At 31.7% G+C, this 16,680-nt stretch overlaps 1 protein-coding gene across 2 annotated transcripts in view; it reads right to left on the bottom strand.

Moving 5' to 3' along the window:
* The window catches only part of ZNF407 (zinc finger protein 407), a 620,467-nt gene that overhangs the window by 233,480 nt on the left and 370,307 nt on the right, over window positions 1–16,680 (bottom strand). For both annotated transcript variants that reach the window (XM_031946711.1, XM_031946712.1), the window contains exons 6-7: window positions 14,429–14,512; window positions 9,007–9,127 (exon numbers count right to left, since the gene is read on the bottom strand). In XM_031946711.1, coding sequence (XP_031802571.1) covers window positions 9,007–9,127; window positions 14,429–14,512 — 205 coding nt within the window. The remainder of the gene's footprint in view (window positions 1–9,006; window positions 9,128–14,428; window positions 14,513–16,680) is intronic.

The raw sequence follows: 16,680 nt of genomic DNA, 5'->3' as shown, positions 1-16,680 counted from the left end.
TAATTTTCTTGGCTAAAAGTCCAATAGTCATTCATTATATTCTGACTTTTCTTTACATTTTTATTTATTGTCTGTTTATGTATACTTCTTTGTTGTTTTATATGCTAATATCTAGCCTTTTATTCAGGTTTTCTCCCTTAGCCTTATTAACACTTTCACTTAATTAACTATATTCTCATATAGTTTTCTGGTTTTCCTCCGGACTCCTTGCTGTCTCCTCTTTTCCACCTTTACACAGATTCCAGAGGCTAGATGTCATCAGTTTTCTTGGACAATGAGTGAGACTTGGGTGGTCATCCTTTCTCTCCCAATGTGGAACAACTTCTCCAGGGAGAGGATGGGTTCGTAGGATTCCCTATTTCTTTTCTATTAGGCTCAGAAGTTCTTCCTTTGGTATTTTCATGCACTGTACATTACCTACATTTTGTCCCAGACACTTCCTGTTGATCCCTGTTTTCTTAACATGGCTGGGCATAATCCATGTCACCTCTTCTGGGGTGAGGAAGAGAAGCTCTAGGTGATTTACTGCTATGGAGGGACCCTAACAATCACATACTGAATCACAGACTGGATGGATTGTTTGGACTGAGTCTGTTATGTGGAGTAAAACAGAACAAGCCACCTGGGGAATCTATGTGTTTAAATTGTCTTATTTTTAGAATTTTCTTTTTAACCTTATGTGCTGTTTATTCTGATCCTGTAGATTCAGCATCAGTTAACCCTATGTAGAGCACACAATTTATTATTTTAAAGTTTTTGATTTGAAGATGTTTAATGAAAAGTACTGGTGCACCCTTTTGTCAATGAGCAATTCTACTTGATAAATTTAATTTGTGATGATTGACAAGACACTAAATATTGAAGTGCTTCACTATATAGGAGCTATAATGAAATGCCAGTTAATAGTAATATTTCATAGAAACATAGTTTAGATGTAAAAAGAACCTAAGAGATTACCTAATTCAAATTTTGTTCTTTTTGAAGTAAGTAAACTGAGGCCCAGAGAAATTCTAACCATTGATACTGTTAGAAAGTAGCATAGTAAGAATTTAATCCCAAATTCTTTGACTCCAAAACCAGCATTCATTCTAACAATAGACTCATCATACTCAAAAATATCTACTAAATACTGAAATTCATCTGCCTGTGAATGAAACAATTTCTGTTTTGTGAATATATAGCCCAATAGAAAATATCCTTTTAATTATTTGTGCAGAAGGTTTTTACTATTACTTTAAAAAGAGAACTTGCTTAATAAGACTTTAAAATGTTCTCAACAACATCAGTAACAGAATTCCAAAGAATATAAAAATGAAATAGAATATTGTTATCCTTTGCTTTTTCATATATGAAAAATCCTAAAATCTAAGGTGCATAAACAATAGTTACAACATGTCCTATGAGGGCAAATAAATGCTATATGTTATTTTATGAATAGAATCAATGATGAAAAAAGTTTTAGAGAAATGATAAAATGGGAAAGGCATTTGATCATAGTGCTCAGATACAGCTTAGAAAAAGAATATATGTTTATATCTAAATAGAATGAGGTGTCACTGGCTAAATTAATAATGCAAACTTGAAGAATAGCCCCAAGCTCAAAAGACCAATTATACAATGCTTTTGTAAACAAATCTATGATAATTTTCCATATTCATGTTTTTCATGAATAATAATTATCACTACTGCTTTTTTCTACCCAATGTTGGCTTTATAAAAATGAGCAAAATATTTTATAATGAAGTAAAAATAATTCTTAAATTTCTGATTATTTTGTTTTATCTGAACATAATGCTATATGCATGTTGACATGACATGAATTATCGCTTACTTTGTGTCAGGTAACTTTACTCTCCTATTTATCATAAGGGCATCAAAACAAAAATTACCCCTCCCCCCAAAAGCTTAACTTCAAAAGTACAAGTACAGTATTACATATTGGTAATGATAATAATGATAAATGAAATATGTGAAATAATAAAACAATAAAAGAATTACGAGTATTCTATATGTTTAGGATTTCTCAAATGTCAGACAAAGATATGAGATTGGGAAAAATCACAGGTTTTTGAAAATTTCGGCAGAGACAAAATTATTCTACACAGTGGTGGTAAATTAAGGCAAATTTTCTATCTATTATATTCTTGTAATCAAAATTATTTTCTGTTTTCATCTCATTTGTTACTATCTCCTTCTGATATTTCTGTTGCTAAAATAAAAGCAAATTTAATTTACCCATTTAGTAACTGCAAATTCTATATTTAATTTGTTAGTATAACTCACTTCTGTAGTTAGTAGTAACTTAGAAGTAACTTCTGAATAATTCTTGCACTAGCATTTTTTTGTATTTAATTTCATCTCTAAAAGCAAGCTAAATAAAAACTTGAAAATAAAAATGTCCTGCCAATAAGATATGTAATCATCCCTCTGAAAAAATACTAAAAATATTCACTAATTAATAAAGCATGATACATTCTTTCAATTTTTATAAAAATATTTTTTTAAAAATCTGAGGGATATTAATGGGATTCAGGGTGACATTAATGAAATAAAAAATATAGCAGTAATAGTCTCTACAATAAATTTTTAAAAAGCAAGATCCTGTTAATTCATAACTTAGCAGTGGAAGCATGGATGAATTCAACTAGCTCAATTCATTGTGCATTAAGCTGAAATAATATTATTCAGGTCATAACTTGAATTCCTGGTATTAATACAACTTTAAGTTTGGCTAGAATTATAAACATACTTTCAAATCAGCTAAATTGTAGTTCATGGGATCAGAGAATAATAAAATTAGAGATTGAGAGACTTTATAGATTTCATTAAGTTCAATACCTTTGTTTTATAGATGAAGAAACTGAAGCTCAAATAGTTAAGTGATTTACCCACATTCAAATTACTTATAAGTGTTAGAAAAAAGGTTCAGATTCAGATTTTCCTGATAAAAAATTCAACAACCGAATCTCAAAGATTGAAACTGTCACTGTACTAACCAGAATTAAATAAAATCTGAAAAGGAATGAGCATCAAAGGATTTCCACTTATAATAACTATTTATGAATGGAAATAAATGGATATTTCTGAGAAATAAGGAAAGTTGAAATGCATGCCAGCTTTCCAAAATATTAATTTAAAATATTCATTTTCTGCTTTACAATAAAAATTACTTAAGGTGACTAATTAAAAATAAAAAGACATCTTTGGTGAATGCAAATTTCATCTCTTATAAGAGCATGATGATTTATATTTATATTTTTAAAGAAACATACTTAATGGAAAGGCTTCAGTTACTGTTAAAAATAATAAAAGTAATTGCCCTGGCTACCATGTACCACACAAATTCTTAAAAACTTTATCTCTACAATGAAAATGGCTTAAATCGTCTTTTTGTGGGCAGAAATTAACAAAACCATGGAATTCCAAAATTAGTCACCCAATAAGCAAAACACTGTAAGCTACAGGAACCTTATTGTCCAAAAGAGAAGGTATTATTTGATGAAAAGAGCATTAGATAATCAAAATGATAGAGTATAATTAATTTCTTGTTAAAAAAAAAATCCAACTTTTCTATAACATTCTCTTACCTAAAATTTGAGGGGATGGGACAATATGATCTCTATGGGTTCTGCTTTAGGCATCAACTATTTTAAGATTCTAGGCAAAATGTAAGACACATTTTTATTCATGGCTTTCCTTAATTTAAGTGAAAATAACTCCCAAAATGTGGATCCCAAAGTAGGTAACCTCAGTTCACCACCATAACAAATGTGTCAAAAAGTAATAATGTCTCCCCAGGTGGGTGACTATTCAAAGCATTTAGATATTAAAACAATGAAACTTTCAAAAAGATAGATGTCAAATGGAATAAAAGACAGCAGATGGAACTGTAACATTTACTACTACTATGAATGCTATAATCACTGCTTTAACAGGAGAGTTTTGAACCATATTAAAAATGTGATCATAACTAAAAGTGATTAATCAATTACTCTTAAACCTAATCTTAAAATGAAACAGTATATTTTAAGTTTATTTAGTTATGGTAACATCATCTGAGACAAAGGAAAGTTTGGATATTACAATCCTTTCATGTTTTAGTTGTTGATATAATGTAATCCTTACTACATTGTGGTTCAAAATCTTTTTCTCTATCTTCAAACCAATTCCACCACAACTACTAACAAGTGGCCTGTTTTGCTACAACTTCATATTTCATAGAATCATGCTTTTCTTGACTGACTCTGTTAGCCTTTCTCTGTTTCATGACCACATGTACAAGGAGAGTCAAGCCTCCTCTTTACTAAAATGAACCCTTCTCCCCATCCCCCCACCACACCCTCTCCTCTGTCAAATGGATCAATTTGCCAAAAATAGATCATAATCGCAGCTTCCAGACTCACATCATAAACTTCATTACTGACTTCTTTCAAACTGACATCTAGCCTAGCACTTTGTTAAAAATTATCTTGAAAGTATTGATGATATTCTAATTAACCCTTGCTCTGCATTTTCTCATTGCCTAGCTTCCTTGATGCCTCCTGCCTGAGGACAACCACACACATGTTCCTAAAATTCTCCTCAGTTGCTTTCTATGAAATTGCAATTACACTGTGCCTACTTCTGCCTATAACTTCCGCTTTTAATTTGTTCAAAAACTTTTGTTCAATGGTACCCCTTCTTTATCTTGGTCACCAAATTACCAGGTGCTTAAAAACCAAAACTTAATCTTTTTTCCTTCTCCTCTATATCACAAGTTATGATGATTTCAACTATTCAAATGGTGCTCATTATAATGTTTATATATATATATATATTACTCCCATCCATACAATCTTAAAAGTGATCAGGTAGTTTAGTAATGCTGCCAAAAAAACATATGGCACTAACATGGCATGACATTTCTAATGGATTTATACTGATTCTTGAAGATGTGTGAACAAGATCAGAAAAAGGAAAGTAGAGTAAAAGTTAGGTTTTAAGAAGATATATTCAAGAGAAGAAATTTAAGAACAAAGGAGACAATCATAATGAAAAAATATTTGGATGATGCTGAATGGAGGGATAAATGGAAGTAATTTATTTATTGATAAAATTATTTTGTGTACTTTGATAAGTTAATCTCCAAACATTTATGCATGTTGAATGGGATTTCACTTTATGTTTTTGCATCTGGCATTTTGTTATGATAACACAGCAATGCTATTTATTTTTGTGGGTTTATTTTGAAGCATGCAATTTTTCTTAAGCTAATAATTACCCAAATTAGTATATCTCCTCATTCCCTAGAATTTCCAAAGTAAATTATCTCATCAACAAAGATGGATATTATCTCTTCTTTGACCACATCTATGCCTTTAATTTCTTTCTGTTATGGCATGTTTCTGAATTATATCAATAATAGCAGTGAAAAAGAACATCCTAATTTTGCTCCTGGGAAATTTACTTACTGGGAAATTTGTGGTGAAGTTACATACTTGTTTTCAATGTTAGATAAAAACATTTCACTTTTTTTATTTTAAAATGCCTACATATTTTATGGCATTTTAAAAGGCCTATACTTTATAGATTTTTAGCATAAATGAGTACTATACTTTGTTGAAGCTTTTTTGCATCTAGTGAAGTAATCATGTGATTTGGAACATTTTGTTTTTAAATATTATGTCAGACAGAATTGTAGGAAGACACCAGTATAATGAGTTATAAATCAGTGAATGAGTACATAACAATTTTGGAAAGCAATTTGGAATTACACAAATAAAGTTATTAAAACGTCTATCCATTTAATCCAGAGATTCAACTATATTCCTTGGGATATAAGCCTACCAGAAGAGAGTCCTCATTACAATAAAATATTTCCTATAGCACTTTTGTGGTCACAAAGAATTTGAAACAAAGTGAATGTCTATTACTTGGGGAAGAGTTAAAATGTTGGGCATAAATCTGCTGCAAATGGAAAAATTTAGATGATATGGTGCCAAATGAAGTAAGCACAGCACAGGAAACAATATATACAGTGATTACAATAATGTAATGGAATTAACTACAAAATATTCAGAAGTGAAGGTTGTAAAACTAAAACGATAAAAAAAGGACAAATCTGGCCCCAAAGAAGAGACATTGCTCCTTCGCAGAAGTTGAAGGTTCACAGATGAAATTCACTACATATGCTCTCAGATTTTTTTGAAACATTAATTTGTTTGGTTGATTATTTTGTTCTCACTTTTCCCTTTTTCTTTAAGGAAAATATTATTTGCTTTGTGGAATGATTCTCTGGGGGAAAGGACAAGAAGGAAAATTCTGGTAATTTAAGAAATAGATACAAATAAAAATTTATGTTTTTAAAAAACAAACACCTGCAATAACAAAGACAAGAAAACCTAGGAATCCACTCAATGAGAAAACACGATCTCCTTTCCAACAATAATGAAATGACAGTCAAAAACAGTATTTCCGAATAAATATTCTTTCATAAAACCAACTCGAGTAGTGTAGTACAAAGAACCATGGATTTCAGTTTATAAAACCCAGGTTCCAATTCATCCTTCTTACATATTCTGTGTGTCTTTCAAAAAACCATTTAAGCTATTGAAATTTATATTTCTCATCGGAATCAGAAGCAGGATTTCAATCTAGGTCAGCCTGAAGTCTTTCTATGCATATATTCCATTTTGCCTCTTGCATTAGCAATATCATTATTTAACATACACACACACACACACACACACACACACACAATTTTTGTGTATGTGTAGGGAACATGGAGTTAGAAAGTTTGGCTCAATGAAAAGTAAGCTAAGTCAGATCACTTGAAGATAAAAGAAGAAACTGGAAGGAGAAAACTAGACAAAAAATGTCAAACATTTGTCATTTAGAAAATAAAATATTGAATTTCTATTTTCAATTGATTCCATTCTGTAATTGATTCTATTCTCTAACTGCCTGAGCCATGTGTCTTTGTCTTTGAGTTAAGTTCAAAAGTTCATGAGTCCAGAAGTTCAGTCTTCTCTCTGCGAGTAAGTTTGAAATTCAGTTATGTTATAAATCACCTTAATGCAGTGTGCATTATCTCTACACAGTCTAGCATACCCATGTACAATTAGGGGAGATCTGCTATCTCACTAAGATGCAGGTGGAAGTAGGAAGCCTGTTATGTCCACAATACTGCCTGTCCTTCAAGAAAGTCTGGTCTGTTATCACTCTGACACTAACTAGCCATGCAGTTTACCCCCTAGCATCTAGGAAATTTCTATAGCAACAAGATGGAAGGGCTGTTGCTAGCCTTGCATTCCAGAGTTCCATCTAATCATACAGTTTTCCATCTTCCATGATTCTTCAGATTGTGCAATCAATCACATTGTTTTCTATCTGTGATGCTTCTGGTTCTTGTACTTCAAAAAGTTATATGTAAAGAGATAGGTCTCATGACTTTTGGCTGACTGAGGAACCAAAAAAATCAAATTGTTGGTAATTACTAACTTTACCAATAAAGTGAGCATGATTAGGACTTTGTGTGTCCATTTACCTTAATTTCAATCATGATATAATGATTCTACAGCAAAGTATCATTTCCATCAATGCGAATGTCACCAAATTATTTGAACACTATTTGAACAGTTTCTAGTATTCTACATGTACCAGAAAGTAGGAATGGCAACATAGAAAAGAAAAATAACAAGCAGAAAGACAAGGCCAAGTAAATACCAAGAAGGTCTAAACTGGAAATAATATAAATTGCGAGGACTGAGAGATTCAAAAATCTGAAAGAGGTTAAGATTTCAAATGATAATAATGATATTGTCAAAATAACATGATTGTGATGATAATGAATACCTATTCACTTGTCCATTTTCTAAATACTACAAAAACTTAAAATGAATCACACAAGTTTGGAGCATAACCAGGATGAAAATATGAATAATAAAAAGCCAAGACAAACTTACAAAATCTATATTCTATAGCAAAATATCTCCTTATATTCAATCACTGCATCAAAAAGCATTTAGTAGGAAGCTCAAAACATACAAAAGAATAAAAAATTTCAAGAGTATAGCATGCTTCTCTGCTTATTTACTATGATAACACATTTGATTAGGTATGCTTAAAAGCAATCTTAATCATTTCTAACAAAGTGTCACACTTATCACTTAAAATCATAATATTCCTTGAAATCTGTAACAGAATTAAATTTGGTGTTTTTCTGATTAATATTATAGTGTGACACATATTTGTCACTGTTATAGAGACTTCACAGGCAAAAAAAAAAAAGGGGGGGGGGGAGAGAATTCTCAAAGAAATTTCCATGAGTTGCCATTCTAGTCGGTAAATGATATTGTGTTGACATCTCTGAAATACTCTGAAATACTTCCACAACATCCTAAATTCAATTGATCATAACTGAAAAGAGCAGCATAACTATGCACATAGGAAAAACTTATTGGCAAAAAAATTCCTTTTACACAATTATGTAAATTTCAACAAAAAATGATAGATCTAGTCAATCACTATATCTATATCTACCTTAGTTAGATTCCATAAGAAGACAATGAATAGGGGCCAGAAATGAATACACAATAAAATAGGATGGTTTAAATTGAAAAATTGTGCATCTTGCTCAATGAACCTGTTCCAAATTGAAACAAAATGTATAATGTTACCATAAATATTCTCCATTGACTCAATAAAACAGCATATCACAGAATACCACAATCTCTAAAAAAGAATATTTATGAATTATATAAACAGCAATGGAAAGATTGATATATGCTGAATATATATAAATTATAACATATTGCTAATGACTAAGTACTAATCAACATATAGCAATAAGATGAGAATATACTGTTTGCATATCATCATCAAGTATGAATATTAAAAATATTCAAAAAAGACTCCTTAATCCCTGTGTGGCACCGACACATTCATATATTTAAGATCTATATTTATCAGTGATTTAAGTAATTTTCAGAACATCAACTCAGCACCTGTTTCTTAGTAAATCATTACCTGTAGTCACACCAGGGACATCTGTAGGGTTTTTCTCCTGTATGAACACGTTTATGTCGAGTCAGATGGGACTGGGTTGTGGAGGCAAAGTTGCACTCATCACATTTGAATGGTTTCTCTCCTATAATATATCAAGAAATGCTATGAATTGGCAACATACTTTTAAAATTCATGCATCTAGGTAATTAAAATTCATTTTAGAAAAATATATGGAGTGGCAAACTGTTTAAAAGTGATGTACTTTCAATGTATTTGAAGAGATCAACAATTGTTTATTAACACATCTACATAATAGAAAAATACAAATTAGTTAAAATTCCTCTTATCACTTTATCTCCAGGTTTGTCATGTACATTTTACACAATATTATGCCTATCTTACTCCCTCCTGAACATAAATTCCACAGTGGTAGAAACCATGTCTCATCTAAAGCTGGCTTTTTCCATAGCACTTAGCTCAGTATTTTCTAAATAGTAGGCAAGTAATAAATAAATAATAAATTTAGATTTCAATAATATGCCAAGCAGTGAAATTCTCTAGGCCAGATATTTTTTGTTGTTGTGTATCACTATTTCTCAACAATTTCAAGAACAATTGGACATTTGTAATTCAACAAACAATATAATTTGTTATTATGCCTAGCTTCCTATAACTCCTTCAAAAAAACCATGTCCATCTTTTATCATTGTTTCAAATCTGATCAATGACAGAGGGAACCTCTCTAGTGTTCTGATAAGCATTTCTCTTATTAAGATAAAGTAATTTCAAAAGAGAGAAAACAATAATAAATAGGAGACAGTAAAGTACTCATTCCTAATGTGACCAAAAGAAAAATCTTAATAAAGGTGTTAATAAAATAGTTGAAATGTACCGTATGGGTCCTTTAATGTTGCAGAATACCTGGATTTCCTGCCTCCCAGAATTGTTGTTATAAGGATCCATAAGTGTTCAAATACATCAAGTATTTATAGAACTTACAGTACATTTCAACTATTTGAATGCTGGGTTGCATAAAGAGGGAAAGGGGGAAATATTAATGGAACTAGTCAAGATTTCAAATGTTGTAAATGTGGGAGGTGGGGATCAAAATGATAAAAAGAATAGGAAATAGCACACATAAGTAAATATCAGTAGAGATTTAGACTCAGGAAAGGTTTCAATTGAATGTAATTGGGTAGATTTTGAACAGATAGATTGCCCACATCTGAATTATTATTAACATATCTTTGTCTAGTTTTGTAGGAAAGTTTTGAAATCTGTCCTTAAACGTCTTCTATTTGATAGATGAAGATGTAAATACATACATGCCAAATCTTCAAGTGATATGAATCTAGGATGATGATTCATATTTTTAATAAAAGAATTGGGATAAAGATGATGCTGACTAACAGGAAGAATGGGTTGAATTCAGTAAAGAATGGAGGTAATATGGCTGGAAAGTTGACTGAGAAGTGAGAGAAACTTGAGTAGTTTAGGAGAATGGATCAATGGTGAGAGAAGGCAGATAACAAGTTAATGAATAATGTGTAACATGAAGAAAAGTATAGAGACAATACAAGGCAGGTGATGACATTATTTATTAGATTTATTAGACAAAATCCATACTAGTCTAACTCTAAAGCCTACATTTTAAAATGTGGACATCTGGAACATTCCCAGAGAAAATTCAAAATAGTACTGCAAAAAGCCATTACAAAAACCAGTTAAAGACACGAAATTATATAGATTATGGAGGAGGGAACAAAAAGAGATTATGGCCGCTTTCATATATTTTAAAGGTTATCATGTAGAAAAGAGATTATTATTCTTGTTTTGATAGGCCACAAAGAAGTAAGCATAAACCAATAGGTAGCAATTATAAGAAGGCAGATTATTATGATGAAACTGAAACACTGTTTTTCTTTTCCTGAAAGGAAAGGGCAAAATGTGTACTTTCAGAGTTAAATTAGCTTTTTTTTTTTTTAAAGAAAAACTTTAAAAATTATTAATGTTATTCAACACTAGAATAAACCAAAAAAGGTGATGTGTTAATTAAATCATTTTTATAAATTCACCTTTTAAAACCGAATTGACCATTCCCACACTGTGTATGTCTCTCTCTCTAACCCTCCGCCCTCACACACCTCTGAATCATATTACTTTCTCTACCTACCATCTTTTTTTTTCTTTTTATTTATTATTTTTCCCAAATAAGTAGTAATGTTTTCTTATCTTTTACACTCTGGGCTCATACTTACAATTGTTTCAAAACTATACTAAAGCCAATACCAAAAGCTTCTTCTATATAAATTCAATTTCTTTCCTTAATACCATGAACAATTATTTGTCACTCTGATCCAAATTATAATCATTTCAAACTAGGTAATAATATAAAGTAATTATTACACAATAACAATATAGACCTCACTGGTCTTCATGTTACATCTTTCTCTAATCAATACTTCCCACAGCTTCCAAAAATATTCTTCCGGGGGCACAATTTTGACAACATCAGCACAAAAATGTTTGTTTGGGCTTTTTTTTTTTGTTGTTTTTTTAGTGATTCTCAAGGACAAAATGCAAAGTACTTAGCCTGGCATTTAAAGTCTTTCACAATTTAATTCTGAGTAATGTGCAACATTGGTTGGATGTTGGATGATATATTGTACATTCAGATCTGGACACAGGTTTTTATTGACCAGTTTTGTATCCAAGATGCAAGACCTCACTCAAGACATCTGCAGCTTATTCTGAACCTCAGAATGTACATGGAGTGGTGCATTCCAATGTAATTAGCATAAATATTATACTCTCTTAAGGGATCTTATTTAAATTTAGTATAATAATTACTAATTTATATTGTTTGAGTTTTACATACAATATGGTGCAGAGGTCAGAGAGCTCATCTCAAGGTCAGCAAGACCAAGATTGGCAGATTACATAGCAAGTCTCATGATTATAAGGGTGAGAAAGTTAATGGATGATATTTACTTAAAGTTTCAAGGTTTAAAAAGACATCATCTCACTTGAACCTCACAGCAATTCTTTGAGGTTGATACCTTTGGTATTACAGATGTCATAGCTTTCCTAAGGATTTATATATACATGTATTATACAGTAAATGTCATATCTCTTCCCATCCTACATATAAATCCATTTACTGGAGTGCTTCATTTTAAATTTTTTTTCTTAAAAGTTAGTAATCATTGCTAAAATAGCTGGGAAAAAAATGCCCAAACATATGGACCACTGAGAGCATAGCAAGAGAGAAAAAAAAAAAGATGGAAGTCCAACCACAGGATGGCTACAGACACAGAGAAGGAGTCCTTTTCTGCATCAACTATTCAAGACTAACTACCCTCTTATTTCCTTTACACCTCTTTGCTCCAGACTGGAGGTTATGGAGCTGGTCAGGACTCTTCAACTACATGTGAGGATTTGCTCCCTTGCCCTTGAATCAAGGGTCTCTGACAGGTGATAAAAGTAAATCTTAAAATGGAAGATGTTTTGTGTCAGCCCTCTAGACAGTTTGTATTGCAGTAGGGAATTATTTAAGCCATTTGGAGCACTTTTGATACCTATCCCTTTCGAGCCTGATTGTAATTTGCTCGGGTACTCTACGGACAGGGTAAACCACGTCAAACAGGGATACATCAGAGAAATATAGATTCCAAGTATACTATATGAAGCTCATGGCAGAAAAAATGTTGTTTGTGGGATAAAAATATTGTAAATCCAGCATAACAGCCCCAAGCCTATGCTGAGTTATACTGGGATGTTTTCTTTGAAGCAAATAGACTTAAGAGCTGATTTTTGTGTTAAAGAATCATCTCTGATTGTTTGTGCCACAGAGGCAGATAAATGCCAAAAAGACAGATACCTCTGTCTCTGAGACATTGTCCTATATAGCATAAAGTTAATAGCAAAGTAATAAGGAGCCTCTGGTCCTGACATAAAATATAAAGTTATGCCTGCTAGATGCAAGCTTCATGATCTATCACCTGTAAATGCCTCTGATCATAGCATTAGTGTCTCCACTGGGGTGGCAAGAGTGGAGCACATGCCAGATCATGAGAGCCCTGCTATGCTGACAGAGGTATCATGCAAGAGTATTTTGTGGCTCTCCAGGGCCAGACCAGGTTGGGATGAGGTTAGCTACTAGTAACATTTAAATAGTCATAACTCAAGTGGCAATAAACTGACAAACTTTAGTATTAAAACATAGAGCACAAGTTAGATTACTCAATGGTGTGACTGGAGACTATGACTACTGCACATCAGAACAGTATTTGATATTATAAATATTAAATCCCGGAAAGAATACATAAATATGTTTGAATTTGTGGCTATTCTTAAGATTCATTTTCTTGGTAAACTTCGTAAACTCAGAAATGTCCATTCTGATTAGAATATTAATTTTTATTTCATATACTATGGACTGTATTACCTAGCACAGGTATTACTGAGGGCAAGATATTTTGTTCCTTGAATCACCATTAAACTACACAGGTCAAGAAACAAACATCACCAAACAAAGCACTTTCACAGACATTTACTGAAATTAATTTTGTATGTAAATGGAAGCTTAGTTTTAGAAATTTTGTTTGACAAGTCTTAACCAAAGACGATTCAAATAATGAAAAGCAATCTTTACATAGACAATTCATGAAGACTTACCAAAAAAAAGAAATTTTAATTAAATGAGCAACTGAGAAAAATTAAAGTCATGAAACTATTTAGTCTTCATTCCTGAGGAGCCCATTTCTTTCCCCATTAATTAAGTTGTGCAAATAGTAATACATGCCAGTTGCAAAGAGAAACACTCTATACAACTACAGCCTGAGTCTCATGTAAAGTTAAATCCATCTGAAATTTTTAAGTTAAAAGGATAATTGATACAACAATGAAAACAAACTATATTCTGCAGCTCAATATTAAACTAGAGATATGCCATCACTAATATTCACCCAGGATCTTTTAAGGAGATTCTTGCCAAGCAGAGAATAGGTTCATTGATCTAGGCCAGGAGTAGGGGGTGGGAAAGGAGGGAGGGAAAAAGAGAGAAAGAGAAAGATAAAATATCAGAGAGAAGAAGAGGGAAAAGGAGGAAAAGGCAGGGAAAGGGACAAGGGAAAATGGAGAGGGTGAATCTTTCTTTCTATTTAACATTAATTTGCCAAAGACACCTGATCCCTAAGATGTATGATTTAACTATTTTTATATATAAAAAACCCAGATTATTTAAAGTCTTACCTTATTCAAATAACATTTGCTCTAGAGTCTAAGCACACAGATTTTACAAAAATGAAAAAAGGTAAAGCAAATGATGAGCGCATGTATTATTTGTGTTGGAATATTTTATTTCACTTGCTTTAGTTTCCACACTAGATGATAAGCTCTTGCTGCAGAGAAAATACCAAAGGGCAAAGACAGTCCTACTGACCTGTGTGCTGCCTCCGATGCTTGGTGAGGGCATGCCGTGTCCCACCGGCAAAGCCACAAAGGTCACAGAGGAATGACTTCTCGCCTGTTGCAACAATAAACAGATGAGGGACTGTGGAGGTCACAGATCATTAAAACATATCTATCAAGGCTTTCAGGGTTACTAATTCCTCCAATCAAATGTTTCCATGTAAATATGTCAAATGGGAATGAAATTACCACTGCGGTTTATTGACTGTGATAAAATCTGAAAAGCACCACTGAACATAATTACATACTTGTCAGACCCATAAAAATTAGCTTTATTATCAATGGAATGGTTTTGTACAACTTCATTTCTGTTAGATGTCTTCCAGATGGGGCTGCTTTATGCACTTGAACAGTTTTTATGCATATCCTGATTTTTTACAATTCCCATACATCTGGCCTTTCTGTGCTGAGTAAAGATTGCTCAGAAAAGTTAATATACAGTATATATGATTCTGCTTAAATAAACTATATTGAATTTACTAACAACTTAAGGATATGGAAATTTTTTTACTTGATTTGATCAAGGTCTTCTTTAATAACTTTTTACTTAATAATGCGAATTAGATGGTTTTCTTGAATATGCTGAAGAGCTCACAAAACAATAAACTCCATATTACTCACTACCAATGGCAAGTAAATGCTGTTTATGTTTCAAAAACTTTCCTGACATGAAGAAAGCAAGTTTGAGGACTACTACAGAAAATACAGAAAAATTCTTTTGTTCCTCTTTAATGATATTTCTTTATTCTAAGACTAGTGGCTATCTACAATTAGAGATAAATTTGGTAGACTGCACTTATTAGAAGTGTATAAATGATAATTTTGGAGGGTGCTTTTATTTCAGCTAACACTTTGCCCTATGGTTTATAAATACAATATATCTTTCTACTATGGCATATTTAGGCAATAAGTACTGGCAAGTTTCATCCCGTAAGACTCACAAAGAAGGACATTATGAAATAATGATACTAACCTTGCAAAGATTCAATGAAATTATAAAATACTTTGACAAATAAAAAATAAATCAAACCTTTACCTACATCTCTAATTTAGAAATTTAATGCAACAAGTTAAAACTATTTTGGGGGGGGAGAAGGGAAGGTGGGAGGGAAGTGGCCAAAATAAGATCAGGTTTCAGTTTCAGCCATTTTGGAATTACCATTATAGTTTTTAGTATGAGATTAAAAAATCCATATGCTAAAAGACAGAATAGCTATTGTTATTAAAAAACAATCATTCCTATACCTGCATTTCCAAAATTGATAGTATAAAAGAAGAAAGTACAATAATGACTATGTAAATACAATTACATTTAACTCGAGTTTCCAAAGTTATATTATCAAATTATTCATCATAATTATATATATGCACCTGAGCTAAAAATATTGTTTCATATAATCATTCTCCTTTTGGGGGGGGTCAAATTTATTCCTTGATATCATGAGATCATCATAGAATCAGAGGAATAGAGTAGATGGGCTGTGAAGAATAAAGTTTAATTACAATTAAATATTCATTAAATTATTTAATCAATTTGAGTATAAATCTTTCTGACTAGCTATAATATCAATTAGATAGCGCTGAATATAGAACTCTTGAACATCACAGAATAAAATTCACTCTAAAATTAAAATATTGCCTTAATTCTATTCAAATATTATTCTCTATCTTCCACAGCTTGGATTGTATGGGTAACAATTTTGGGTGCACTGCATGTAGGTAGTAGTCTTAAATACTAATGAAGATACAGAATCATTCCTTTTGGAAAGAAATCATATTTTATTTTTCTACTTCTTCAACTTCTTGTGCCTTGAAATATAAAATGTACAAGAGCTATAATGGTAATTGCCAGAAGATGTACACTGAGTTAATTCATTTTGCATATGTGTAGTTTACATTTAGAACTTTCTATATCTTTGAATATTACATGCTTATTTAATGCAAAGAGAAATGGTTTCTTATTTTTCATCTGATTTGATTCTAGATACATTAGTGACCTTGGTTTCATGACATAAGATTTCATATGGGATATTAGTCTCTACTGTACTATATTTCACATCTACGTCTATGGCTTGATTTTTCTTTTTTTGGGGGGGGTAATCTTCAGTTCAATTTTCCTTTGCTTTTCAGGGGGAATAAAGGGAAGTAAATGAGTACAGACAAATATATTTTTGTGGATATATTTTAAAATTCCATCATTATTTCTTTGGAATTTGCAACCTT

The sequence above is a fragment of the Sarcophilus harrisii genome, chromosome 1 (assembly GCF_902635505.1).
Source record: "Sarcophilus harrisii chromosome 1, mSarHar1.11, whole genome shotgun sequence".
Taxonomy (NCBI): domain Eukaryota; kingdom Metazoa; phylum Chordata; class Mammalia; order Dasyuromorphia; family Dasyuridae; genus Sarcophilus; species Sarcophilus harrisii.
The sequence above is the reverse complement of the archived record's forward strand: the minus strand, read 5'-3'. Positions and strand labels throughout refer to the sequence as shown.